At 43.3% G+C, this 27,895-nt stretch overlaps 1 protein-coding gene across 1 annotated transcript in view; it reads left to right on the top strand.

Annotated features, from left to right (window-relative positions):
• Positions 1 to 27,895, top strand: part of SLIT3 (slit guidance ligand 3) — an 806,608-nt gene that overhangs the window by 765,742 nt on the left and 12,971 nt on the right. The window contains exons 31-32 of the mRNA XM_048861176.2: positions 11,146 to 11,386; positions 14,698 to 14,828. Of these exons, the coding sequence (XP_048717133.1) occupies positions 11,146 to 11,386; positions 14,698 to 14,828 (372 nt within the window). The remainder of the gene's footprint in view (positions 1 to 11,145; positions 11,387 to 14,697; positions 14,829 to 27,895) is intronic.

Genomic DNA, 27,895 nt, shown 5'->3' with positions numbered 1-27,895 from the left:
TCTGTGGAACTCCGTAGACTCTTGATTCTTGCTGGTGACAGTGAGATCAGAATCAGGCCCATATACACTCTGTGCATGTCTAGCACTAGAGATATGGCTCTTCACATACCCTATAAAGACTTATTCCCTACCCAAAGAATGTGCAATGTAAGGAGTCAATTCTGCAGACACCTGGTAACCAGAACCGCACTTAATACTGTGAGCTGTCCCTTTGAAATCAGTGGAACAGTGCACATTGGTAATTACTGCACCAGGAAGTGGGCTTTTGTAGGATCAGTTCTACATTAAGTCAAGACAACAGAAAGTGATTATAAGGAAGGGAAGGAGGAGACTGAAGTTGTCACTTGGATGATTAGTGTGCATGCTTGGAGGACAACTCCATGTATTTTTTTTTATTATATCTGTGTGTGGTTTAATAGCCACACATAAAACACTTGTGCTTGATGACACACACACACATGCACAGAGCAGGTGGGTGAAATACTTACAACGGAACAGAAAATGTGAGGGATTTCACTTGATCCTGTTGTTGTAAAATTTTCCTGTGAAAATGGGATCATTCTCCCAGTGATGTGCCGAGTTTTACAGTTTTCCATGTTTTGTTACCAAATAAGCTGTTTGTGAAACTTCACGTGTTTGTAGAAATGAGTCTTCTGTTACACAAAGCTGTAATGAGACCTCATGAGATTCTGGCTCCAAGTCCTGCACCCGCCCCACTAGAGAACATGCAAGTTCTATCAGAGAAACAACTGGGATGGTAGGTGGAGATCTAGCCTTTTGAGCTGAGATATGTATACCCACTCACCCACAGCATATCCAGCCCTCAAAATATAGGGTTCTGAATGTTCTGTGTCTGTTGGTGGACGAACTCTACACAAGTCAGCCTGTGCATTTCAAGTCTCCAATTCTGACAGCTGCTGATATATCAGACTCCTGGAAATCTTGCTGTCTGTCAAAGATGAGAGTGCTTCTCCAAACAGATTCACTAATCAGTGCCTGAGGTTAGATGCTGGCTTCCTTCCAACTGAATCTTTTCTGTATTTGAAACAAACAGAGAGAAAAAGAGAGAGAAGTACCTGAAAAGATCAGCCTGGACAAAACAAAAATTGCATGAGCATTTATAAACCCTATTCTGTGCATAGCAGTTTTTTTATTCTTCTATTTCATCCTTATTCTTTTTTTTCTCAACAAGTATTTTTATTGCAAATCAGTCAGCCTCCTATTGAACTGACATTGATATTTACAGCAAAGTAAGCATGCAGTTTCACAGGACCAAATCTTACAAATATAAGAGAAACCCCTGAATTTCTTAAGCAAACCTTTTCCATCATGTTCCATTCCCTGCTTAAATCCTGTAGTGACCACATCAATACTTGGGCTAGAGAGGGTACGAGGTAGACGTTTTCTTGGTAGAATTTTAATCACTAAATAGCCTTGCTATTTGTTAACATATTCAAGGATTTGGACTGCAGATCCATGCACCTCTACGCTTCCTGTTCAAATCCAACTCAAGGCAGCTATCAGATGGCAATAACTCTAGGAGTCTCCAGCTAGAGTGGTGATCTGTTCTGTGTTTTAAGGAATGTCTCTTAGTTGATGCTCAAGAGGGAGGTACTAACAAGCATTTGAGAGTGCGTCTTCAAGAAATCACACTAAGGATCATATACTAAATAGAGTTGGTTGGAAATTCTATGATAGAACATTTTCCCATCTATAAGTAAATGAATCAAAAATTAAATGTTCCATGGAGATATTTCAATTTTGACCCAATTGCAACGGAACGCAGGCAGAGTTCTGATGGAAACCTCTCTGATTTCCTACAAACTCAGCTGCCCAGCTCCTTGCCAGCCTGGGCTTTCAGGCTTCCAGCTGTTTGACAGTCCATGAGCCTAGGAAGCCCAGCTCCTAAGCACCCAGGCTCCTCTGCAGTTCACCTGGTGGTCTGTCACAAAGTTGAGCTTCCAGGATCCCAGGTCCTACACAGCTCACCAGGTGGACTGCCCCTGAGCTGTGGACCCCAGAGTGCCCAGGATCCATGGCTCTAGAACAGCCCACTATGCAGACTGCCCCCGAGCTAGGACTCCCTGCCCTTTTCTGGAGAATTTCAAAACTTTGGCTGTTGTTCCAAATCAGAATGAAACCGGATTTCCAAATATCAAAAGCCACCATGAAATGGCATTACTGTTTTCTGCACAGCTGTAATGATTAGCCCTGATATAGCACTTTTCAGCCATAGGGTGAAGTGGGTAGGCAGCATTAGCCTCATTTTACAGAGGAGGAAATGACACAGAGAGCTTAAGGGAATTCCTCACGGTCACATTGCGAATGAATGGCAGAGCCAGGATTATAGAACCCAAATCTCCTGTTCCTCAGTCCATTGCCCTTGACTACACCACCACCCTCAAGTTTTAATTCTAAATTCCTACATGATTCCATGTAGTGAATAAATCACTGTGAGGAAGGTCTGTTTTAGAAATCAGCTTCTGATATTTTTCATATAGTTCTTATAAATTGCCTTGAAATGTAGATGCAAGCCCTACTGCCAACTAGTGTTAAATGAGTTTGGTTGTTTAGGTTCAGATCCTAGTGGTATCCACATCACCATATCACTGTCACAATGATCATTGTCTGACTCGCATCCCAGTAGTCTCAGAAGAGGCTTACAGGCTGAATGGGCGGTGGATTCTGAATTTGCCTTAGGCTTTTGGAGTTAGTCCACTCTTACTGTCCATCCAGAACAGTATATGGTCTTTTTCAAAGTGAGCATTAAAATTCTGCTAACAAAAACTATCTGCTCATTATTCTTTTCATGCTTCTGGCCTTTTGTAGTTTCAAAGCACACAGCTCTGAACGGGAGTGTGACTTTTTTTGTTAAGATTGTAATTGCAAACATGTTGAGGGACAGAGTTCAGATCTGTGATGTGCAGGCATGTAAAATCACCTCCTGTGCATTTGCAAGATATGCAGTGATATATGCCATGGGCATCAAACTACTAAGGGGATAGGATAACTTTGCAAATGTTTAAATACTGACAGAGGGAGAGAAGGTTTGAGGTGGCCTAGGAAAGATAACTAAGGAGGTATCAGATGAAACTGAGCACAGACATGTTTGGCTAAATATCAGAAAGCATTTCAGTGAATGTACAGAATAATCTCCCAATAGTTGTGTCTATACTATTGTAATAAATGCATGGTTCCCTAGCAGTTTTGTGCTTACGACTGTGCTGTACATCACGGTCACATGGACGGCACAGTAAGCGTGGGGTTAAAACCCATATTCCTCTGCTGAGGAAGCATATTTGAACAAGAGACAATCACCATTGGCTGTAGCAGTCTAGGGCCACAGCTGTAGAGTTAAGCACCTCTGATTCCATCCAGTAGGGATTAGTAGTATGCATTCACACCAGTCATTTCATTATGGCGTGACCTATTAATTGCTAATTTATAGTTGCTCTATATGCAGTACTTTAACATAGCTTATTACTTCATGTGATTTTCAAATACTTGATATGCTTTTCTTCCTAAAATGTTTTCTGTGTGTCTTCTGTCCAAAGTATGATTTGTTTACCCCGGACAAACTCTGTTTCTACAATTCATGAAACTCTATTAGGCAAAATCTGACTTGTCAAATGTTCCCTTTAGCAATCCATGGAACAGCCGTGTTGTTCTGATAAATGTTGCTTCAGAAGGGAAACATATATTAACTCTGCTGAGCTTTACATAAACCATCTTGGTATTTTTCTCCGTTGTGTGGCTCCCCCTTGTGATATTTCACTGCAGGAAATTCAGCGATTATTCAAATAAACCAGGATTATACAGCCCCGTAGACTCCTTCCCTGTGGACTCAGGCAGCTTGGACAAGCAGGGCCAGGCTTTGACTTCCGATCGTTGGGTATACAAAAAGCCTCTAACAAACACTTGTGTGTAGTGTAACTTTTTGATGCTAGTAGCTGAACAGCTATATCTCACTGAGACAGCCAGTAAGTGGGATGTGATTGCAGGGAGTAAATTACCAAGTGATCCATGTGGAGATTTGGGCATTAGAACTCTTTAGAAATCTTTGAGCGAGACACTGTCTATAGGCAAAACAGCTTCCGTAGCACTTCCTCTTTGTTAGTGGAAGCTGGTATGGGCCAGGTGAGTTTCCTAAATTCACATAAAAATATATAGGCTTAGTGTTCTTCTACCTGAATTATTTCTCTCAGACAAAACAGAACAGCTCACACTAGGCTAGACAAGGACTAAGTGCTGAGATACTAGTGCTACCATTCAGGGGCGGCAGGTTTGTAGAAATTTTGGTGGTGCCCAGAACACCCAGAGCCAGCCCTCCCCCCCCCCCCCCCGCTCCGAACTCCATTCCCCACCTGCCTAGGGCTCTGGGAGAGAGTTTAGGTGGGGGGAGGAGGTCTGGGGTGCAGGCTTTGGGCTGGGCCAGGGGATTGGGGTGCAGGCTCTGGGAGGGAGTTTGGGTGCAGAAGGGTGAGAGGTTGGGCTCTGGGAGGGAGTTTGCTTGGGGGAGGGGGTCTGGGGTACAGGTTCTGGAATGGAGTTTGGGCGCTGGGTGCAGGCTCCAGGCTGAGGCAGGGGTTGAGGGGTACAGGCTCTGAGACGGAGTTGGGGTATAGGCTCTGGGAGGGAGTTTGGGGGCAGGAGGGGGTGTATGGGAAAGGGGTAGGGGTGCAGGCTCTGGAAGGGGGTAGAGGGGTGCAGCGCTTACCTGGGGCTCCTAGGCAGGGCGGGCCGGGGGGCCTCCATGTGCTGCTACCCCCAGGCTCTGCCCCTGCAACTTCCTATTGGCCGCAGGGGCGGGACACAGACTCACCCTGCCCAGGGGCCGCAGGGAGGGGCCAGCAGCTACATGGAGCGAGCAGGCAGGAATCTGCTCAGCGCCGCTGTGCGCTGGTGGTGAGTGCGGGCCCTAGGCCATTTTGGAGCACCCGGGGCAGAAGGTGGAGCCAAGGGAGAGACATGGCCTCAGACATTGCTGGAGACAGGCCCCAGGCTAGGAATATTCCTGGTGCCCAGGCACTAAGGGCCCATAGAATTTGCCGCCCATGCTACCATTAATGTGTTGCACAGCCTAAGACAGTTAAAGAGTCCATTTTAGCTGACACTAGGACAGCAGTGGTAGCTTCCCAGTAAATTGGCCCTGGTTAGAGATTCACTTCCGACTGTCCTGATAGAGCATCACCAGCCAATCACAAGAGTCCTGATTTGAGATGACAATCTGGTACGTAATGAAACCAGGAGACTGCCCTAACTGGACATGTTCCATTGCTGTATGCAGTGTTGATGTAGCCATGTCAGTCCCAGGATAGTAGAGAGACAAGCTTGGTGAGGTAATATCGACCTTGTATTTAGCTGTGACACTCTCTAAGTACTTTTCCCAGAGCTGAGCAAGAGCTCTGTGTAGCTAAAAAGCTTGTCTCTCTCACTAACAGAAGTTGATCCAATAAAAGATATTACCTCACCCACTTTGTCTCTGTAACTGGACATGTCCATTCTAGTATCTGGCTAGCAGTTGTAGAGGCTGGTGTTAGTATCTGCTTTGATTAGTCCTCCAGCTTTCCTTAGTGCCGGGCTGCAACTGACAAGTGTACTAATAAACAGTCAAGCCTCGGCATCCATGGGTATGAGCTACTGTAGCAGCTGGGTTAAATTGGCAAGCAAGCTGACATGTTAGTAGTGCTCCTTTGTGTATCTAGGTTAGCTTCTGACAGCACTCTTACTCTTTTTGTTCCCTTGCCTCCTTGGAGACTGGACCTCAAATAACTCCTCCGTAGAATATGGTGTATTCCTGAGTAAAGTAATTGGGCGGGGGCTTGTGGGGAGTAACTAGAGCTCATGGAAAAATCTCCATTACCCAATTGAAGACAGGGTTCCTTGCCTCAGATGACACCCCTTCTCTGGATATAGCTAACTCACACCTGCCAGAGAGAACTTTTTAGCCTGATACTCATCAGGAATGTTTTAAAGTGCATGTTTGCCTTTAGCATGCACCAGACTGAACCAAGTTTTGGGAAGGGAACAGTTTCCCTGGGGAGGACTCCCCACTTCAGAAAATTGTAGCTGGCCTCCCTCATTTCCGCTGATGAATTGAACATAATGCTATGCTAGCAACGTTGTCAGTATATTCCTCAGGAGCAAAATATAAATAAGTGGTGGTTTATGTGTGCCCAGTGGTGCTGCCTTCTAGACTACAGTTTTGAGGACACTTTTTTGTTTAAACGGGAAAACATATGAATAGGTTCGCCAGTCCCCCTGCAAAACTATGCTGTCTGGGTAGATAGACAGAGGACTCCAAGAGATATGTTCCCCTCAGCCTGTGCTAAATTCCGCCACTGTGACCCCCTGAAAGCACAATGCATCAGCTCCAAGCAATGGGAAAGGACTGGATTCCTAATTAACTATTGCTGTCCCCGGCATTGTTATCTAAGAGAAGAGAATTCGCTCTGAGGCCGTACTTCTGTGCACATGTGGAGTCTGGCTGTGTAATGTGGCTGCGTTTGTGTGGCCGATGCAGGAAGCGTTTGGTAATACGATAAGAAAAGTGTTGAAATGCAGTTTATCCTGGAAAGCCTGGCGAGATGATGGTGGCTGACAAGGAAGAAAGAATGTTTAGCCACATTAGTATATTTGGATTTTGTGTCATGCTGGCCTTGGACCGCAGCAATCCCCAGGGGTGATACACATTGTAAAGTAGGCGGAGGCAGCCTGAGCACTTACGGCCAGGCCTGTTGATCAGTATTTTGCCACCTCTTTCCCCACTCCCACCTCGGAGTCCTATTCAATAGATTCCTGTCTGCAGTGATGACACCGCCATGTACAGGGCCAGGCTGTGGATTTGGGGGAGAGTTAAGAAGAGGTTTATTGTGGTAAAACTCAAACTTAACAGACTCCATTTGTATAAACACTGTGTGTGTGGATGCGGGTGGGGAGATCATTAGGTCCCACTGGCTACCTGCTGAAGTAGGTAGAGCCCAGCTGCTTACTCCTTCCAGCCCTTAGCCATTGGCTTATTCTTTCAAGGTTATTTGCCCAAAGAAAAAGAAGGGAAACAAACTCTAAGAAAGAAAAAGGAAAGCGGAGGTTCCCTCTTGCATCTGTATTTCCCCCAAACCAGGGATACCCTCTTACTGGCTTTGAAAGCAGGAGTACTGCAGAAGCAGGTTCAAGTGAAGAATCCAAAATGTAATTAACATTTGTACTTTATTTACTCTTCTGTTTATAAAATACTGGGCCAAATTCTGCTCTCAAATATGGTGTAAATCCAGAGTAATATCATCAGCTTCAATAGACCTCAAAATTTGAGCCATCCACATTTCCTCAGATACAAATACCTCTATTGTATGGTATCAAGATGGCCCAGTTGATTGCCTACTGAAAGATCACTAGATTTAAGTCCAACACCATTCTATCACTGCAGTGAAATATTAGAGCAGGGGTGGCTAGCCTGTGGCTCCGGAGCCACATGCGGCTCTTCAGAAGTGAATATGCGGCTCCTGGTATAGGCACCGAATCCGGGGCTGGAGCTACAGGTGCCAACTTTCCAATGTGCCAGGGGGTGCTCACTGCTCAACCCCTGGTTCTGCCACAGGCCCTGCCCCCACTCCACCCCTTCCCACCTCCTCCCTTGAGCCTGCCATGCCCTCGCTCCTCCTCCTGCATGCCACAAAACAGCTGATCGGGACGTGCGGGGAGGGAGGGGGAGGTGCTGATCGGCGGGGCTGCCAGTGGGCGGGAGGCACTGGGAGCAGGGTGGGGGAGATGATGGGGGACTGCTGACACATTACTGTGGCTCTCTGGCAATGTACATTGGTAAATTCTGGCTCCTTCTCAGACTCAGGTTGGCCACCCCTGTATTAGAGTGTTTTGCACTCATGCCACCTGTTGGGTGAGATGTTAACTATTTCCTTTCTCTGGTAAATTACCCATGAGGAAATCAACAGTGAAGAGTAGAGGATGCCATAACCCAAGTTTCTTTACTAACTTCTATCTCAACAAAAGTAAGCTCGTGGCTAAGCTGGAGTTTCTACTGAATACATAACAGCTGTCCTATTTGCTAACGACCATTGCACTCCTAGTAGTACTGCTTGGTAAAGGGATTAAGACTGTATTCTAACTTCAGTTGTAGATGCTTTCTGTATACACTCCTGGAGGTTTCATTTCCTTAGAGGAAGGGAATTTTTTTTTGGTTGGTTGGTTGGTTTTGGTTTTTTTCAATAAGAACTCTTATCCAGTGGAATTTCCCTGCAAGATAGGTTGACTTTTAATTCTCCAGAATTGCACTGGGTATTCTAGCATTTTGTGTGTATGCACATGTCTTCCATAACTCTCTTATCAAAAAGGACATTGATACCATGGTTGGAACGTGAAGCACCTCTGAGCACTGAGAATGTATAACAGCAAAGTTCTGTTTGCAATCTCTGTGCACTGAGCAAAGATTTTTCATCATTTCATTTGTTATTCACAAGCTCCAGTGGTTCCAAGTGATCACAGAACTTTATGCTGTATTCATTAGCACAAAGGTTTTGCTGGTTTTGGAAAGCTACTGTAATTAGGAACTTCAGGGCAGACAGCAGGTGCATTGATGCGCTTTTCTGCTTGAGCATCTCAGTGGGAGTAACAAACTGTCTGCTTAATGTGGCAGCCTAGCAGTGCCCATGGATGGTATGGGAATACTAGGTAGAAATGTTCAATATGCTTTTTACTGTTTAGTGTGTCAAGTAGATTACATTGTAAGATCACTGCAATTTTTTACACTCTCCCTTCCCTCCCCTCGACCCCCACAATATTGTTTTTGCTATTTCAATGAAGTTTCATCCAGTGATAAGCTGCCAAAATCTTAACAACCGGTTCCCTCCTCACCCCACGAGGGGGTCGTGGCCCACCCCCGCCCCCCAGGAACTCCTGCCCCATCCAACACCCCGTGTTCCTTGATGCGCCCCCCCCGGACCCCTGCCCCATCCACCCCCCTCCCCTGTCCCCTGTCTGCCCCCAGAACTGGGCAGGAGGGTCTCATGGGCCACCGTAATGGGTGCCCACCCCGCCCCTAAAAGCCAGAGGGACCTGCCGGGGGGCGAGGTGGGGAGTCCCGGCGGTGCTTACGTGGGGCAGCTCCCAGGAAGCATTGGGCAGGTCCCTCTGGCTCCTAGGGGGAAGTGGCCACTCCCCTCCACCGATCACATCAAAAGTGACGCCTTAGGCGCCGACTCTGTGGGTGCTCCGGGGCTGGAGCACCCACGGGGAAAATTTGGTGGGTGAGCACCCACTGGCAGCTTCCCGCTCCACACCCGGCCCCAGCTCACCTTCGCTCTGCCTCCACCTCCTCCCCTGAGCGCGCTGTCCTGCTCTGCTTCTCTGCCTTCCCCCCACCCCCTCCCCGCTTCCCGCAAATCAGCTGTTCGTGCGGTAAGCTGGGGGGCTGAGAAGCAGGCAGCGGCTTCACATTCAGGCCGAGGGTGGCGGAGGTGAGATGGGGCGGGGAGCAGTTCCCCTGTGCGCTCCCCCCACCCCCAGTTACCTGCTGCTGCACGGGCAGCCCCTCCCCGCCCCAGCTCACCTCCGCTCCGCCTCCTCCTCCCTGGGCCTGAGCGCGAAGACTCTGCCTGTTTCTCAGCCCCCCAGCTTCCCGTGTGAACAGCTGATTCGCGGGAAGCCAGGGCTGGGGGGCGGAGAAGCAGAGCAGGGTGGAGGTGGAGGCAGAGGCAGAGTGGAGGTGAGCTGGGGCCGGGCGAGGCGGGGTGGGGAGCTGCCGGTGGATGCTCTGAATCCATCAAATTTCCCCTGTGGGTGCTCCAGCCCCGGAGCACCCATGGAGTCGGTGCCGAAGGCACCACTTTTGGCTGGTTGTTAAATTTAGAAGCCTTTTTAGAACCGGTTCTCCCTCACGGGACAACCAGTTCTAAAAGGGCTTCTAAATTTAACAACCGGTTCTAGCGAACCGGCTCTAGCTCACCACTGGTTTCATCATCCCAGCTTGTTGGAGACAGCAAATAGTTTGGAACAAATTCCAGACATAATGAAGTCGGGGAAACAACACAGGAAATTGAACCATAGCTATGGTTGTACATGTGGGCTCACACCTCAAAGGCCAGATCAGATCCAAAGTTCAGGTGTTTGTGTGCATGGTTTTGGCTCACAGATTTGGCCTATTAGACAGATAAAAGTCAGACACAAAGTATGGATCTGGATCAGAATATCCCTCTCCCCACCTAAGCTTTCATGAGTGCTCAGATATGACATTCCTGTTTTCACCCACCTCTAACTATTGCAGACCTTACTGTCCTCAAACTTTTTCAGTCCTTTAACATAACCAGAAGCTCACCTAAGAGGGATCTGATGTTCCTGTGGCTGCTAGAAGCAGCATCGTTAGGAAACTGCCCAACAAAGAACATGGTGTCCGCGCCTTAACCTTTATACGTTTCAGAAATTGGTCACATCGCTAGAGATAGCACACTTCTTTTTTTTTACACTTCATACATAGAGAGTATGTCTACACTGCAGTCTGGGGTGTGCTTGCAGCATGGGTAGGCATACCCATGCTAGCTTCACCCACACTAGTGCAGCTACAAATAGCACTGTAGACACAGCAGTGTAAACATTGGGCTAGCAACATGAGTACGTACCGAGGGTCCTCAGCTTGCTTGTACCACCAGTGCATGCTGAAGCCCTCACTACAGCCTCTGCCACTATTTTTAGCTATACTAGCATGGATCTGTCTATCCATGTCTACCTCAGATTGCAGTATAGACATAGCCCTAGTGTAAGGCAAACAGGTAGACCTTTTAAAACATTTAAAAGCAGGGCTTTGGCCTCAGGGCTGCTGTTGTAAAAATAGAGATAGGCTTAAGCTGCAAAGTGTGAATCTGAAATGTTTCAAAGGGCGGAGGTGTGTGTAGGGGAAGGTGAGAATCAGATCTGGAGTTTTGGCTCAGTCCCTTGCCTAATGATACCATATTTGCATGTATGTAATTTGAAGTGGCCTCCTCCAAATATCCATAAGCAGCTGGGAGTCACAATGCCATGGGGTTTATTAGACTTGGGGAGTCACAAAACAATTCGGTGTTTGAATCTCAGATCCTGGAAATGCTGCCAGAGTGCTGAAGGGTTGTGATAATTACAGGTGCTTTTTTTCCTTTAAAGTGGACTCTTCTGTGAAAATCCCCCTCCGATGGTTCTGCTACAGACCAGCCCTTGTGACCACTATGAATGCCAGAATGGGGCTCAGTGCATTGTAGTTCACCATGAACCAGTCTGCCGCTGCCTGGCTGGCTTCGCTGGCCAAAAGTGCGAGAAACTCATCACCGTCAACTTTGTTGGGAAGGATTCCTATGTTGAGCTGCCATCGGCCAAAATCCGTCCTCAGGCAAACATCTCCCTCCAGGTATGTCGCACAGAAGAGGTAAGAGCTCATCTGTCAGCCCAGTGTCCTTCCAAGAGATAACCTTTCAGTGCTTTTAATCCCGGAGGAAATGCATTTATTGACCCACAGAATGACAGACAGCTGGGGCCATGTTGGGCAGGTGACCGTGGCTGCTCTGCAACTGTGCTGTCACCTATGCAGCAACTGAGATAGTCCCGTCCCTGGTTTGACACCCCCCACCCCCCCACACACCAAGCTCTCCGCCCTGTTACTGTCTGAGACTTGCATAACAAGGTGGCATTGGCAGTTTAAACAGAGACGGTATCTGCAAATTTCCCTGTCTTGCTGCTGATGTACAGGTTAGTCTTTCATCCTTCATCAGTGAATAGTAGGGCACAGCATTGTAAAAAGATTCTTCTTGAAATGTTTTTTTTCCAGAAATTAGACTGCTCTGGCATTACTGTGCATGTTCACTTAGACAAAAGTGGGTAGATTTTGGTTAAATGTCTACTTAGATCACTTCAATTTGCTTTGTGTTATGTGTTTTAGAAGATGATGGAAAATAAACATTATGGTTACCATGCCTCTCCTGCAGTATTTGTATTTTCTGGATCACAGATGCTTTGGATTGGAGCCACTAAATCCAATATTAGATCCGTGTCTTTTGGAAGTCGTTAGACATATTTTAAAATTGTTTTTGTATGTCCAGTGTCATTTGAATCATAATTATTTTTCCATTGGCCGAGGGTAACAGAGGGAAAAATCTGCCCCTTTTAACAGTTTGTAATGAAGAGAAAAGAGAAACATAAAATTAATCTGTGACCTAATATATCTCTTCCATATACCACTGCTTATGCACCTAAACTGCTACTATCCCAGCCTCGCCCTATGAAAGAGGCATGGCATTTCAAGTGATGAATGAGGATATGTGAAAGAGGGAGATTATCGCATTAGTCTTCCTTCATTTTGCTTTATTTTCTCAGTTTAGAAAGGAAATGGCTTCTGGTGTTGCAAATAATGTTCCAGAACTACTTGTGAGAACAGAAATTCAACATAGTCAAAACACCAGTGGGAAAGACTTTGAAGACAGGACTAGATTTCAGGATTAAGAATTGATTTTTTCAAAGACTTATTTAGATGGTTTCTACCAAGTTTGTTCTGTAGACTGAAAAAATATTGTAAATTTCTACGTCTGCCACAAAAAAAATCTACAAATAATATTCATGAGGGTGTTGCCAAAAACCACAAAAGGGCCTGATCCCAAAGCAACTGAAGTCGATGGGACTCTTTCCACTAACTTTAACAAGTTTTGTATTGGGCCCAACATTACCACCACCTGTTTAGATTAATGTCTTCTATCATAGGTGAATTATTTCAAACTAAAGGAACCATCTGGGATCATAAGATCAGAATTTTGCCTCTATATCAAAGGCCTCACTCCTGAAGATTCAACCAGTTGAAAATATAAATAATTTTTAACATTGCATGACTTGCTTAGCATTTCTTTGTAAGCTGCTTTTTAAAAAATAACGAATCTTTATTATGATGTAGATAATGCAGAGGCCAACAAGTCTGTATACTTAGTTTATATGAGAGAGCAATTCACTTCATGAAGACAGATTACTTTCTCCTTTTTATTTTTTCCAGATTCTCTCATTTCAGATCTTAGGAAAGTCTCTCAAAGACTCTAGAAAGTCTGATATTCTCAAGGGCTCAACTGTACCATTGGCTAAGTTCAGAGCTTGAAACCCGTGACATTTTCCTCTTAAGTAAAATGTACAAGGAGTAAATGTCTCCCAGCAATAACTCGGAGGCCAGGCCTGCTTACTACATAGAACACCCACAGATTGTGTTCTCAAATCTTATTTTCCAGTTTAAATATTATTTCTGCTTCTGCTAATTAATTGCCAACAAAGTAAAATTGGGATACCTCCGTGGCCATTAAAAAGGGATTAAAGAGAGCTTCCTATTAAAACATACCCATAAAAGAATGAAAATCATGCTCTCCTAAGGGGCAAGGAAGGGTGTTTGTTTAAATGAAAATAGATTAAAATATTTAACTGTTTAGTTTTGCCACTTAACTGCCATTAAAAAGAAAAAACCTTTGCAATATTTGTTGCAAAAATAACTCTGAGGCAGATTTTGTTCAAAGTATTTTCTGTCCTATTTTTTCTACTCTCACTTTTAGGGGCACCTCATGGGAAGGTGGATTCATCACCTGTGGGTTTAGGCTTTTGGGTATCTTAGGACACCAAAGATGGAAATCTAGGAGGGACTGGAAGGTTCTTATATTCTGACCCTCTGGGTCAACAGTTTGAACTCAGTCTGGCTTGGTGATAACTAGAGTTGAGTGAAAAATTCATAATGTATAAGCCATTAGGCACACTTTAGTTTCTCTTTGTGTTCACAGAATATCCATGATCGGATTGAAATTTTCTCAAGTTTATTTGTTTGCAATTTTGATAAACTTAATTTACTCTCTACCTGGCCTTTCTAAATCCCTAATTCAAGCTGTTGCTTGAACTGTGAAATGAATCATGTGCTGCCAAAAAACAGTCACAATTCACACTCAGAGATTCAAGAGAGAAAGATTGGAATTAGAATCTTGCCTTCACCTCCTAAAATACAGGTCTCTACCATTTGAACTAAAAAAAGCACCTTGGACGAGTGGCTATGATAGGTCCTTTTTTTGTGTCAAGACCCAGCAGCTAAATGACATCTCAGTCACATGCTCATTCACACAAAGACACTACATCAGGGTTAATCACATTTCCTAGTGAGATGTGAGGTTTTCACAACTGGGTTCAATTTCCATTAACATTTGAATGTTCAAGATTTAAAATTCACAGCCCATGAGCATTTGAACTAGTAAACTCCATTGCACAAATGTTCAGGGAATACATTGCAAAGGGCCTAAGTAAATACTTTAAAAATGGGAATGGATCTCAGCAGAACATTATCTGCGGAATTGACCTGACTATGCTGACCAACGCTTATGATGGCAGCTGAACAACCTATATAAAATGAGTTTAGCAGCTCCTGTCCAATACCTAGAGTCCACCTTGCAAAACTCACCATTACAGTCTAAACCTTCGTTGGCATCTTAAGAGGCACCAAGGATAGAATGGGTGTGGAATTACACCCTCAGCTCATGGTCAATGATTGAGGCAGTTTGGGGGAATTTGCATTGCTACTGCTCTTGCTGTATCTGATTTTTAAAATGTCAGTAGAGTTGTTAATCCAAATGTAGGATCCTTCCATATGATACAAGTTTAGTGTTTCCATTTTTATTAACTCTAAAGCATCCTCACCAAACTGTTGATGTTTCACAGGTAGCAACAGATAAAGACAATGGCATCTTATTGTACAAAGGGGACAATGACCCTTTGGCTTTGGAGTTGTACCAAGGACATGTGAGGCTTATCTACGACACACGGACCTCTCCACCCACCACAGTGTACAGGTAAGTTCCTCCACCTAAGCTATTACAGGATGCACTGTTCTCCAAATGATGGAGAGGTGGGACTTTCTATGAAAAATCTTTGTCAAAGAATGTGACAAGCTCTTTTTTTATTTACTTATCTGTCCCAAGTTGGAATTGCCTTCCCTCCCCCTGCGCCAATATCCAATACACCTGTTTCGTTAACTGGGAATCTTTTGTCTTCACAGACTGCAAAATTAGGATGGTTGCATAAACACTGACTTCTTAGCAGAGATTAATCAGGTACTTTCCAGATGTATATGAGTTATTGCAGTTATTTCCTATTCTGAGAGTAAGGAAATACTGTGATTTCACAGATATTACAGTGTGGTAGCTTTTGGTAAATGCTGTCTTTGCAACTGTCCATTGTAATCCATTTTCTCCTGTTGATATCTACAGTAAACTTGAATCCTGAGAGAGAAAGCAATAGAATGTAATGCCATTGGTACAGGATTGCAGTTAGATAAAATGGGACAGGAAGGGATTGACTTTATTACAGGGCAGATGTTTTTAGAAGCACTGATACCTGCATCAACAACAAAATAAAAAGGCTAAAGAACCATAGCTAATGGAATTAAACAGAAGGGCAAGTGTGACACAGAGTCATCTGGATTCCAGAAGCCTGCAATTTGAACACTCCAAGTGATAATAAGAGAAAATCTCAATTCATTAACCACAAGAGAGAGAACCAAAGACAAAAAGGGTATAAGCCATATCCAAAGGGGTTTCTTTTATTAGGACCCTGACAGCAGTGCCCACAGGTCTTTCCTCCACCAGAGCCTGCCCCAGACTGACTTCCCTCTGCTAACCTAGTCCATGATCTGCCAAATTTGTTCCATATGGTCATACCCCTCTACCTATACAGAGCCTGTTGAATTCAGTGATAGGTGCCAAGGTCTGCCTGCATGGATGTCATTGCAGGGATCAGGCCTTTATTTTATATGCTGGTGAGATTACCCAGCTTGTCTTGCTCTTAAAGGGGTAGTGCCCTATCACAGCAAGTATAAAAATGCAGTTTATATGCAGGTAAAGAGGATGATGCTTAAACTTTTTCCCTAAAGATTTTCTCAATTCTTCATGTGAGATTTTAGTCCCCCAGAAACAAGGCAGATGTATAATTGCCTCTGTCTGTAGTTGCTGTCTCTTCATTTTGAGAGCTGAGATATATGTAACAAACGAAAATAAATCAGTAAGCTGCTTTCTATTCTTGGGGTGTAAAGACTAATTAGGCAATGTAATGATATCAGCAGGTCCTGTACTGGAACAGAAAGGCCAGTGATTAGGTCTGTGCTATTCTGACCACCCTAGGAAGGAACAAAGGGTTTTGTTAGTGATTTTCACCAGTAATGCAGGCTTAGTGAGAGGCGTGAAAATTTACTCTTTATTCAGCTGCTAATCCTAATTGATTCCGTGTTAGAGCGAAGCCAAAGTTGTTAAACAGTTTTATGCCACTAATTAGAACATAGGGAAAGGCTCATTATCTGCAGATGGCACACCAGGTGACAGATCCTAGTGGGAGCCTGCTCTCAATTGTCTATGGCAGAATGGTGCAGTGACAGGAGCTGTTTCTGACATCAGAGTGCTTTATGGATCCACTACCTTCTGGCGAAGTTGCCAGAGATGGCAAGCATCAGTGTCCTCATTATTCCAGTGCCCTTCGTATTGATCAAGGAGGAGGTCTCCATTCAGAAAGACATCTTGTTACCATAAGATTAATGGCCTGCTCACTACGTTTTGCACCATGTGATCTGTTGAGATGGGAAAGTTGCTGCTTAATGCGATGCCCTTTCTGAAATGTCACCCTAATCTTTTATTAGTTTAAGGAGTACAGCAGAATGGGATTAGCATGAAGCTTGATGGGAAAAGATGAGGCTGATTGAGAAAAACTGCAGCTATAGAATGTCAAAAAGAGACTTCTAAATGAATTTTAAAACGTTTTCCTTAAGGATGGGGGAAGGGAGAGAAACCTGCTTGTCTCCATAGATTCAAGGAGTTTAAGGTCAGAGGGGACCATTAGATCATCTAGTTTGACCTTCTATACATCACAGGCAATAAAATTTCATCCAGTTATCCCTGTATTGAGCCTCAGTAACTTGGGTTTGACTAATGCATAACTTGTGTTAGGCTAAAACGTATCTTCCAGAAAGGCATTCAGAAGATAGCACAATATGGAGAATCAACCACTTCTCTTGTAGTTTGTTCCAATGGTTAATCACCCTCACTGTTAAAAATGTATGCCTTGTTTCCAGTGGGAATTTGTCTGGCTTCCACTTCCAGCCATAGGTTTACATTATGCCTTTCTCTACATGTTAAAGAGCCTGTTAATACTGGTACTTTCTTCCTGTGGATGTATTTGTACGCTGTAATCAAGTCACCTCTTAATCTCCATTTTTACAATCTAAACAAATTGAGCTCTTTAAATCTCTCAATGTGAGGCATTTTCTCCAGCTCCAACTTTTCAATCATCTTTTAAGAATGTGGGCCCCAGAATTGCCCATAGTATTGTAGTATCGGGCTCATCAGTGCCATATACAGAGGCTACTTGCTACTCCCCTGTCTAATGTGATCAAATGGGTTATGTAAAGCGATTGAACACTCCTAGGCCCGCTTTGAGGAACTCACTCAAATCTTTTGGGCCAGATTTAGCCAACCGGCACCACCAAGAGCTGTTGCACCCCAAGGGGAATATACCCCCAGGCAAGGATAAGCAGTGTTTTCACCACTGTCCTTCAGAAGTATCTGCTGGGAGAGAGGGAGGCTTTACATTCAAGCAGGAGCTCTTCAGTTGGCTGTTCATCAGTTGAGGCTGCAGAGAAGATGCAGATCACCTTCTTTCTGTTGTGCCAGCCCCTGTGCTATTCTGTGACCTTTGGGGCTGTCCTGGCTGTGGATGGGTCACAGGCCCACTAGCAGTCTTTCCATCATTGGTGATTCTGATCCATAGTCTGCATAGTTGAGTGAATGTGGCCCAGTGGACTTACAACTGTTGAATAACAATGAAACAAAGATAATGAGTGACTAATATAGTTAATCTCCGGGGTAGATAAGATGTTGTTTTGGCTTTCTAACTTAGTGTTTTTCAAAAACTTTCCTTTGACTTGTCTCAAAAGCCACGTGATCCATAATGTCCATGCATTGTTCTTTTAAAAATCTCATCCTAAAGACCCATGCATGGCAAACTGCCTGGAATGATCTCAGTTTATTTGATTATAATGGGCTCAGTTGGCCCTCCCTGGCTTTGAACCTGCTGTTTCAGTGTATTTCAAACTTGGGCTTTAGATTGTTAAACCATCCCCACAAGCTAATGATGGTGTAAGGAGTGCTAAAAAGATGGATGAGGAATGTATGTTGGGTTCTGTTGGATTTATTTCCCCTCTTGTTAGTATGGTTCCAGTAACATGTTGTATTCCTCAAATGGTATTATTAGGAAATGGAAAATCTGTATCTATAAGTTTGAACTTCACCTCACCTGCTTTGGAGTTTTGAGATGACAGGCTTCCTTAGGGCTGTTACCCTGGGGGATTAATCAAGCATGGTGCAGCGAAATGTTTGTGGCTTGCTAGCAGGCCAGGTGAAAGTAGCTTATACTGCCTGTTGGGTGTGTTGCTTTGTTTTTGTGATCTCTGATTGGGTTAGGGGGAACCCATTACAGGATCTTACTTGCTCCCTTCAGTGGATTTGTTTAAGTAGAATTGTAATGCAAAGTTAGCTAGGAAAAGACTAATTGGCTGTTCATTCTGGACCTACTTTAAATTTCTCCACTCGTGCATTATGACTTGGATGGAAAAGTCAAAGTTTGAATTAATGTTTTCTTGAGTATTAGCCATAAAGTCAGGTAGAAGTCAGCAAATATCCATTGTATGAGATTATACAAAGTATATTGCCATTTATCACCAAGTTGTAAGGAGATGTAAGTTAATGTATGAAAAACTCTACATTAATATTGGCCTTTAAGAGAACACCCTACTGTCCTATTATGGGTGAGGATCACTTTTGAATTGCAAATTAAAGACAACCTGAACCTCATGACAAACATTTTACAAAAGATCCACTCTGTACAGAGGCATTGCAATTCATTGCTTCCTCTTATCACTTTAATTATTGCTGAGGATATACGTAGGAAAACAAAATTCTGTTTTGTGAGCATTCTAGTTTTTAAACCAGATTGCACCAATAAGATAGTCTGTATAACATACTCCATAGTCTTTTCACCCAGTAATTTCTGCAGTGGGGAGAATTACTCTTCCCTACTATATTACTGAACACTATTGAACCCAATAATGAGTGGTTAAGATAGAACATATCTTTTAGAAGGATAACCAGTCAGTTGAAAAACTCCAAGTGATGATGAACTTACTACTTCCTCCTACTGAGCTGTTCCAATGGTTAAAACTCCAAATTGGAACGAAGTTGCCACTTTTGATATCCAACTTCAAGCCATTAGATTTACTTCATGCATTTGTCTTCTAGAGTAAAGAGCTTCTTAAGTTCAGCTATCTTCTATTTCTGTTATGTTCTTGATCCAGAGCATGACCTTATACTCTGCCTCTTTATTTACACTGATGTAAACTTCAGTGACTTCAATGGAATTTTTCCTTATTTAATGGCTCTGAGTGAGATCAGACTTTGGCCAATGATCTGATAATGTAATGCTCTCCACGGTAACTGACATGTTGCAAACAGACTGTCACATCAGGTGAAAAATGAGAAGCAGAAGTCAATGATCTCCTAAGAAACATAGAATGTATTTTCATGAAAATTTCCTGGCAGCAATAAAAATGTAGAAATGTAAATTATTATTATTAATTCTGCTTACCAGATTGGCTGTTTCTCTTTCAGTGTCAATCCCAAATAATGTCAGAGTTCTTTAAAAAATTTAGAAGAATGTTCAGCTACTATCTACTGCATAAAATACAGACATTATATAAAATGCAATAAAATAGTCTACAAAAAAAATTAGTGATCTGATTAGTATGTGTATAGGAAGAATGGCTGTTCTTATAGTTAAAGCACAAGACCTGAAGTCAGGATAGTTGAGGCTATTTTTTTTCCCTTGGTTCTGCCACATGCTTTCTATGTGACCTTGCGAAGGACACAGGTGTAAATCCTGTTCATGGTACATGCCTCAAGTAACTGGGCTGGGTGCAGGGGATCTCTCAGAGGATTTCTTCCTCCACAAGGCTGCAGAACAGAAATGGATTTTCTCATGCCCAGAGAAGGGCCCTCAAAGTGCTCGAGTGTTAGTCTGTGCCTGCTGCTGAACCTGTTTACAGAGCGCAATGGTTGATGGGTCAGAAGAGCATGAGGTCCACCAGATCTCAACCACCTATCCCTATCCACTTTCAGTCATACTCCAAAGCTTGTGATAGGTAACTGTCAACCCCTGCAGAGCTGGGTTCTGTACTATACAGCAAATCCTTCCTCAAGCAGTGGAACTGTAGTAGTTCCCCTGTATGTAGAAGCCGCCACACCCACAGCAGGCAGGAAAAAGGAGACAGGATGTTCCCTTTATATCTCTGTACCTACAGCTGTTCATCAGTAAAGGGTAATATGACTTCCCTGCCCCCAAGAGAGTTGAGCCTTACTTCTTTAATGTATTGAGCTCCATGTAAGGAAAGTACTATAGGAGTGCAAAAGCATTAATCATCATTAGAATAATTATTAGAATTTGTCAAATACAATATTCACCAGAAGTCTGATTGCAGAAACTGACTGTCTGTATGACTGGTCCTTTTTATTCCAATATCTTTATCCCCTGCAGCTTTTGCTGTGTTGATCCCCACTGGGATCTCTATTTGATGCGGCTGAACGGTCTCCAAATAGACCATTTTCAGAGATTTCCATGAGACATCAGCAGGTCCTTAACAGTTATGAGTATTTGCAATTCATTTTGTTCTCTCTACCGCACTTTCATTTTTTCAGGTCCCCCTTAGAGATTTTGCATCAAATATAATGAAAGCAACTGGCATTAATCTCTGACCTGCACAGTAAATGTTATAAAATTCAAATGTACTTATACATCTTGCATGAGCCAAGGCAAAGGATAGATGAATTCAGGCTTAGGAATGAAATACTTGATTTTGTGTTATTCAGGAACAGTCTGCTTCTGAATGCTTTGCGGGTATAGTTTCATTCTTCAGAATTCATTTGGATTTATATAGGCAAAATCCTGTTGGCGTTAATGGATGTTTTATATGTCATTCCCTCAAGTATCTGGGATGAGAATATATGCTTAAATGATATTGGGGTTTTTTTACATCTTAGCTATACTCAACACACAATAACGGAGAGCCTAGAAACAATATTAACATCTGGAAACCAAATCCAGATGATCCATGTTAATGTTTTATAGGTTTTATTTCCAACCTCCGTTAAACCAGTACCATTGACTTTATAACAACAATATCTATCTCTTAAAAAGCACTTTACATCAGTAGCTCTCCAAACACATTACAAAGAAGGTCAGTATCACTATTCTAAGTTGTAAGTTAGCAGTAGGCACACTCTAGTTTGTAAATTGCTCCACAATATTGTGTCATGGTGTTGTAAAAAGGAGAAAACTACAACACCCTATACAGCTTCCATACAATAAAACTGCTTCTAAGCAGCGGACAAGAGTCAAAATGTAATGGGCTTTGCAGGGCCTTTTATTGTACATGAATCAGTTCAGCAGTATTGGTCAAAAGAAGAATTAAGAGGTGGTGTGTATATAGGTACTTAATAAATAAAGCAAATGGAAGGTGGATATTGTAATAGGCTGAATCAATGGTGGGTAGGTAGGGTTACATCCTGAGGGATGCTGAGTACCTGTAACTCTGTTGACTACAGTGGCAGTTCCAGGGTTTCTACTTTCCAGGATCAGGTCCTTAAATCCTTATCCAATGAGAAGAAAATGATTGTAAATCAGGATATCACTATTTCCTTTTATTTCTGTAGCATTCTGCCTGATATTGTGGAGGTTTAAATGTGAACAGAAATTGCTAGTAAAGATTCCATTTGGGTGTGTTGGAGGTTACTTGTCACCTGTTCCTTGTATTGAGTGGCTGGGATGAGCTGGGATAAATTCAGTGCAAGTTTTCAGTTAGGAACTGCATGGCCACAGCAGGTGTAATTGTTAAATGATAAGACTGTCCTCCACCCCAGCAGGTAATTGATTCAGTCTATCAACAATATATCATTGCCTCCTTTATGAGAAATTGACATTTAAAATATGACAGAGCAGAGCAAAGTTTTCTGACACCCAGTGAGCACAAGTAAAAGCAAACTGATACTAGACCAGCTTTCACGGGGTAGTTCTGTTTCTGCATGTTGGAACCATGGTCTCATGCTGAAATCCACTTCCAGTGAATATGTGAGAGAGGTATGCAAACCCAAGCCAGTTGTTTTCTAAATGTCCTAAAAGATCATTGGTCCACAATAAAATGTTCTGTTGTCAACAATGGCCAATACTAGATACTTCAGAGGAAGGTGCAAGGACCCCCATCATGCAATATTATGGAATAAAACTGCTTATCGGGAAAATAACTTTCTAAGCTCTCCACCCACTAGTACAGGGGTGGGCAAACTATGGCCCGCGGGCCACATCCAGCCCCCGGGACCGTCCTGCCCGGCCCCTGAGGTCCTGGCTGGGGAGGCTAGTCCCCGACCCCCACCCCACCATCTGCCCTCCCCTGCAGCCTTAGTGCACCGCCTGTGCAGTGCAGCTTGCGCCCGCCCACCTCCCAGGCTTTCAAATAAGTCTGTCCCGCTGCTCTGAGTGGCCTGGTAAGGGGACAGGTGGGGAGGGCAGAAGGTCCCGGGGGGCAGTCAGGGGACAGAGGGCGGTAGGATGGGGCAGAGGTTCGGGGGGTGGGGCGGTCAGGAGACAGGGAACAGGGGGGGTTGGATACGGTTTGGGGGGGACAGGGAACAGGGGGTTGGATAGGGGTTGGGGTCCTGGGCGGGCAGTTAGGGACAGGGGTTCTGGAAGGGGGAGGGGATGGATGGGTCGGGAGTCCCAGGGGGCCTCTCAGGGGGCAGGGGTGTGGATAGGGGTCGAGGCAGTCAGGGGACAGGGAGCAGGGGGGGTTGGATAGGGTGTGGGGTCCCGGAGGGGGCGTTAGGGGTGGGGAGTCCCAGGAGGGGGCGGTCAGGGGACAAGGAGCGGGGGGGTGGATGGGTCGGGGGTTCTGAGGGGGGCAGTCAGGGGGCAGATAGGGGCGGGCTGTTTGGGGAGGCACAGCCTTCCCTACCCGGCCCTCCATACTGTTTCGCAACCCCAATGTGGCCCTCGGGCCAAAAGTTTGCCCACCCCTGCACTAGTAGATGGTTTACACCCAAAGAAGCTACTGATGTAAAGTGCCCAAAGCATAAGAGTGTTCTAGAATTCTTTGTTGAGTTATTTCAATAAATGTATCTGGTGCAGAAGTTAGGCTTGCTCCTTTATAACTCCCAGGATCATCCTTCTGCCTTTTTAGCAGGTAGGTAAGACATTTGCTACTCTCCAGGTTTCCAAACAGGAGTGGAGTTTGTTTATTTTCAGGGCAGGGAAAGCACGTACTTATGAATACACTGCCACCAGAAAATAAAGTGGAAAGTATTTCATTTCCTGTCTACATATATCAGGTTTCTAACTAGACCCTAGTTCTCTTTCTTAGTGCCTAGTTTCCAATTTCAGCTGAACAATTTCATTCGCTCCCAGTCATTCAAGCTGGAAGCATTTTTAATTACCTTCAGCAGAAGCAGTGGTCACTGTCACCAGCAACTGCTAGTGAATGGTGTGTACCAACACATTTTCAAAAGCATAAAAGAAGGACCATTGTTGGGGGTGAGGGTTAAGCACTCCTTATTCTAGAATGGACCCCAAAGATACTTGCTACACTTTCTTGTCAGAAGAGACAAAGAATTTATGTCATACTGAATGCTGAAGCTAACATTGCTTTCAGTGGTGATTTGACACTTGGTCTAAAAATTAAACCCAGCAGCCATGTTTTGTTGTGAGGCATGAATGTGCAGGTCAAGCTTTCCCTCTGCTTGGTGGCTTCATTCTTGCGAGTGATACAGGTACCTCAATGTAAAATAATTCTATTCTCTGACCAGTTAGGATCCTTGCATTCAGTACTTGTCTTCTACAAGTCACTTGTCTTAGAGCTACAAGTCATTCAGGGCTGGTCTTCACTACCGCAGTAAATCGAGCTAACTTACGCAACTTCAGTTACGTGAATAGTTAGATCTACTTGCCGCAGTGGCTACACTATGCTGTGTTGATGGGAGAGCGTCTCCCGTCAACTTCCCTTACGCCTCTCGGGGAGGTGGAGTACACAAGTTGATGGGAGAGTGCTCTCCCATCGATTTAGGATGTCTTCACCAGACCCGCTAAATTGACACTTGCTGCATCGATATCAGTAGTGTCGATCTACTGGGTAGTGTAGACATGCCCTCAGACTTTGCCAGTCCTTCTCTGATGTCTGCAGTCATCCATATTTTCTCAGGGTAATATATGGGATTCTCATGAATCCTGACATCATTTCTGAATTGATAGAAGTCTATTTCATGAAACTGTTTTTACCCAAGGCATGATATCATGATGTTGCCAGGCAAAGAGCCACTTCATTGCAATGTGCTGACAGCAACATCATGACACATTCGTCCGAACTTTGACACACACTTGTTCTGTGCTATGGGATTAACTTGGAAAAGCAACAGCCCCATGATCTGATATCCAATAGGGCTGTCAAGCGATTAAAAAATAAATCATGATTAATCGCATGATTTTTAAAATTGCAGTTAATCGCTTGATTAATTGCATTGTTAAACAATAATGGAATGCCATTTATTTAAATATTTTTGAATGTTTTCTACATTTTCAAATATATTGTTTTCAATTACAACACAGAATACAAAGTGTATGGTGCTCACTTCATATTTATTTTTGATTACAAGTATTTACACTGTACAAAACAAAAGAAATAGTATTTTTCAATTCACCTCATACAAGTACTGTAGTACAATCTCTTTATCATGAAAGTTGAACTTACAAATGTACAATTATGTACAAAAAATAACTGCACTGTAAAATAAAACAATGTAAAACTTTAGAGCCTATAAGTCCACTCAGTCCTACTTCTTGTTCAGCCAATCGCTCAGACAAACAAACTTGGTTACAATTTGCAGGAGATAATTCTGCTTGCTTCTTGTTTACAATGTCACCTGAACGTGAGAACAGACATTTGCGTGGCACAGTTGTAGCTGGCGTCGCAAGATATTTATGTGCCAGATGTGCTAAAGATTCATACGTCCCTTCAACTTCAACCACCATTACAGAGGACATGTGTCCATGCTGATGATGGGCTCTGCTCGATAACAATCCAAAGCAGAGTGGACCAATACATGTTCATTTTCATCATATGAGTCAGATGCCACCAGCAGAAGGTTGATTTTCTTTTTTGGTGGTTCAGGTTCTGTAGTTTCCACATCTGAGTGTTGCTCTTTTCAGACTTCTGAAAGCATGCTCCACGCCTCTTGCCTCTTAGATTTTGGAAGGTACTTCTGATTCTTAAACCTTGGGTCGAGTGCTGTAGCTATTTTTAGAAATCTCACATTGGTATCTTCTTTGCATTTTGTCAAATCTGCTGTGAAAGTGTTCTTAAAATGAACATGTGCTGGGTCATCATCCAAGACTGCTAGAACATGAAATATATGGCAGAATGGAGGTAAAACAGAGCTGAAGACATACAGTTCTCCCTCAAGGAGTTCAGTCACAAATTTAATTAACACGTTATTTTTTAACGAGCATCATCAGCATGGAAGCATATTCTCTGAAATGGGGGCCAAAGCATGAAGGGGCACATGAATGTTTAGCATATCTGGCACATAAATACCTTGCAACGGCAGCTACAAAAGTGGCATGCGAACGCCTGTTCTCACTTTCAGGTGACATTGTAAATAAGAAGCAGTCAGCAGCATCTCCTGTAAATGTAAACAAACTTGTTTGTCTTAGCGATTGGCTGAACAAGAAGAAGGACTGCGTGGACTTGTAGGTTCTAAAGTTTTACGTTGTTTTGTTTTTGAGTGCAAAAAAATCTACATTTGTAAGTTGCTACTTTCACAATAAAGAGATTGCACTACAGTACTTCTATGAGGTGAATTGAAAAATACTATTTCTTTTGTTTATAATTTTTACAGTGCAAATATTTGTAATAAAAATAATAATATAAAGTGAGCATTCTACACTTTGTATTCTATGTTGTAATAGAAATAAATATATTTAAAATGTAGAAAAACATCCAAAAATATTTAATAAATTTTAATTGGTATTCTATTGTTTATCATGATTATTATTTTTAAACACAATTAATTTTTGAGTTAATCATGTGAGTTAACTGTGATTAATTGACAGCCATAATATCCAGGATCAATCTCTGACTTGAAAAATAAATTCAGATTGACTTGGATCTGAACACTGCCATTACTCCTGATGTTTCAACCAGTTTTCCATCCAGGACATAAATATCCACTTGGGGGAGGCACCTGAGGGGTGATGCAGAGATCGATGTTGGGTCTAGTCTTGCTAACATCTATGGGGCATATCCTTGGCTGGAGTAAAATGTCATAGCTCCATTGACGTGAAAGCAGGGACAGTTTACACCAGATGAGGATCTTTCCTGTATTAATAATCTGGGAGAGGGGGGTCAAGAGCATGTTAATTACATTTTGCAATGGCATAAAAAGTCTGTTTTTTCTCTCCAAATGTTTGTAGCATTATAGCTTTCATTGTTGGCAGGTGTGCTGCCGGGATCGAATTATGAGTGGAGATTGGATATGCACAGCTTGGCCAAATGATCATTAAGGGAGATACATACCATAATCAGCTGTAAGCATATGAAGGTTATAAACACCAAGGAGAGAGGGGAATTGTTTAGGGTGGTCCAAGGAGCTGTAACTGCGCAAAATGGGATAAAAAAAGCAAAGGGAAACTGAGACATCAGTGGTGAGATCTGATAGGCTGTGGAACTGACTCAAAGCCTTGACACTAGAGTCATTTCAAACTGGAGTGAACACAACAACACAAAATATTCTGTGGGGAATAATCCTGCACTGGCCGAGGGGCTGGCTATAAGTAATTTGATAGGTTTTTTGCACTTATATTTCTCTGATCCTGAGTTTCATTCACATAAATTTTCATGTATAATATAAATTTTAATTTGGCTTCAGATAATGTTAGTACTACAGGTGACAGAACTACAAATGCTACTCTAATTCATTCATTTTGCTTTTATTGCCGTGAGGAACTTTAAAGTTTATTTTAGCTCAGGGGCTAATTTAAATTATAATTGGAATTAAGAATGGGCGAGAACTGCAAGTAAAACTCAGCAGAGGTACAAAGCTGTCAGAGATGGAGCTCCCTGTTCCTGCCCCACCACACCTCATTGCAGACCCCAAATGATATTTCTTCACCTTGGCACACCTCTTCCAGAATTTGTCTTGCTCTGCTGTGAGATTATTAGATTCTATTGAAGAGTGAAAAGAAAAGGAGGACTTGTGGCACCTTAGAGACTAACCAATTTATTTGAGCATAAGCTTTCGTGAGCTACAGCTCACTTCATCGGATGCGTACGGTTTCACGTTGCTTTCTTTTGTTCTGCACTTTAACGATTCCCTCACTTTAGACTTTTCCATTGCTTCACCCCCGCAGTCACTCACAGCTTCACTTTTGCATAGTGCTGTAGTCTAAATGAGGCATGGAGTTGTTTAAATGGAAGATCTGGAAATGTGGAGACTTCTGCTAATGAATACATACCCTAATTTGCATCATTGGTGGCTATGTATTACCTCATTTACGTGTTTTGTATTTTTAGTAAAAGCTGTTTTTATTTCTTACCTCTATTCTATCTCCTGCACAGTATCAGTTGCTCTGCTACAGCCAAAGGCACTTAAATAATCCTGTTACAAAATTAACTTAAATGCTGGGGTGTGGTTGAAAAAGTATTTTTATTTGCTGACAAAATTGTGGTGGTTCCTCTCTCAATCTCTGACAGCCACTGAGGAGTGGGGCGTGAGGGGCTCAGACA

This window comes from Caretta caretta, chromosome 8, assembly GCF_965140235.1.
Source record: "Caretta caretta isolate rCarCar2 chromosome 8, rCarCar1.hap1, whole genome shotgun sequence".
NCBI lineage: Eukaryota > Metazoa > Chordata > Testudines > Cheloniidae > Caretta > Caretta caretta.
Note: the sequence above shows the minus strand (reverse complement) of the source record. Positions and strands in the feature narration are given on the sequence as shown.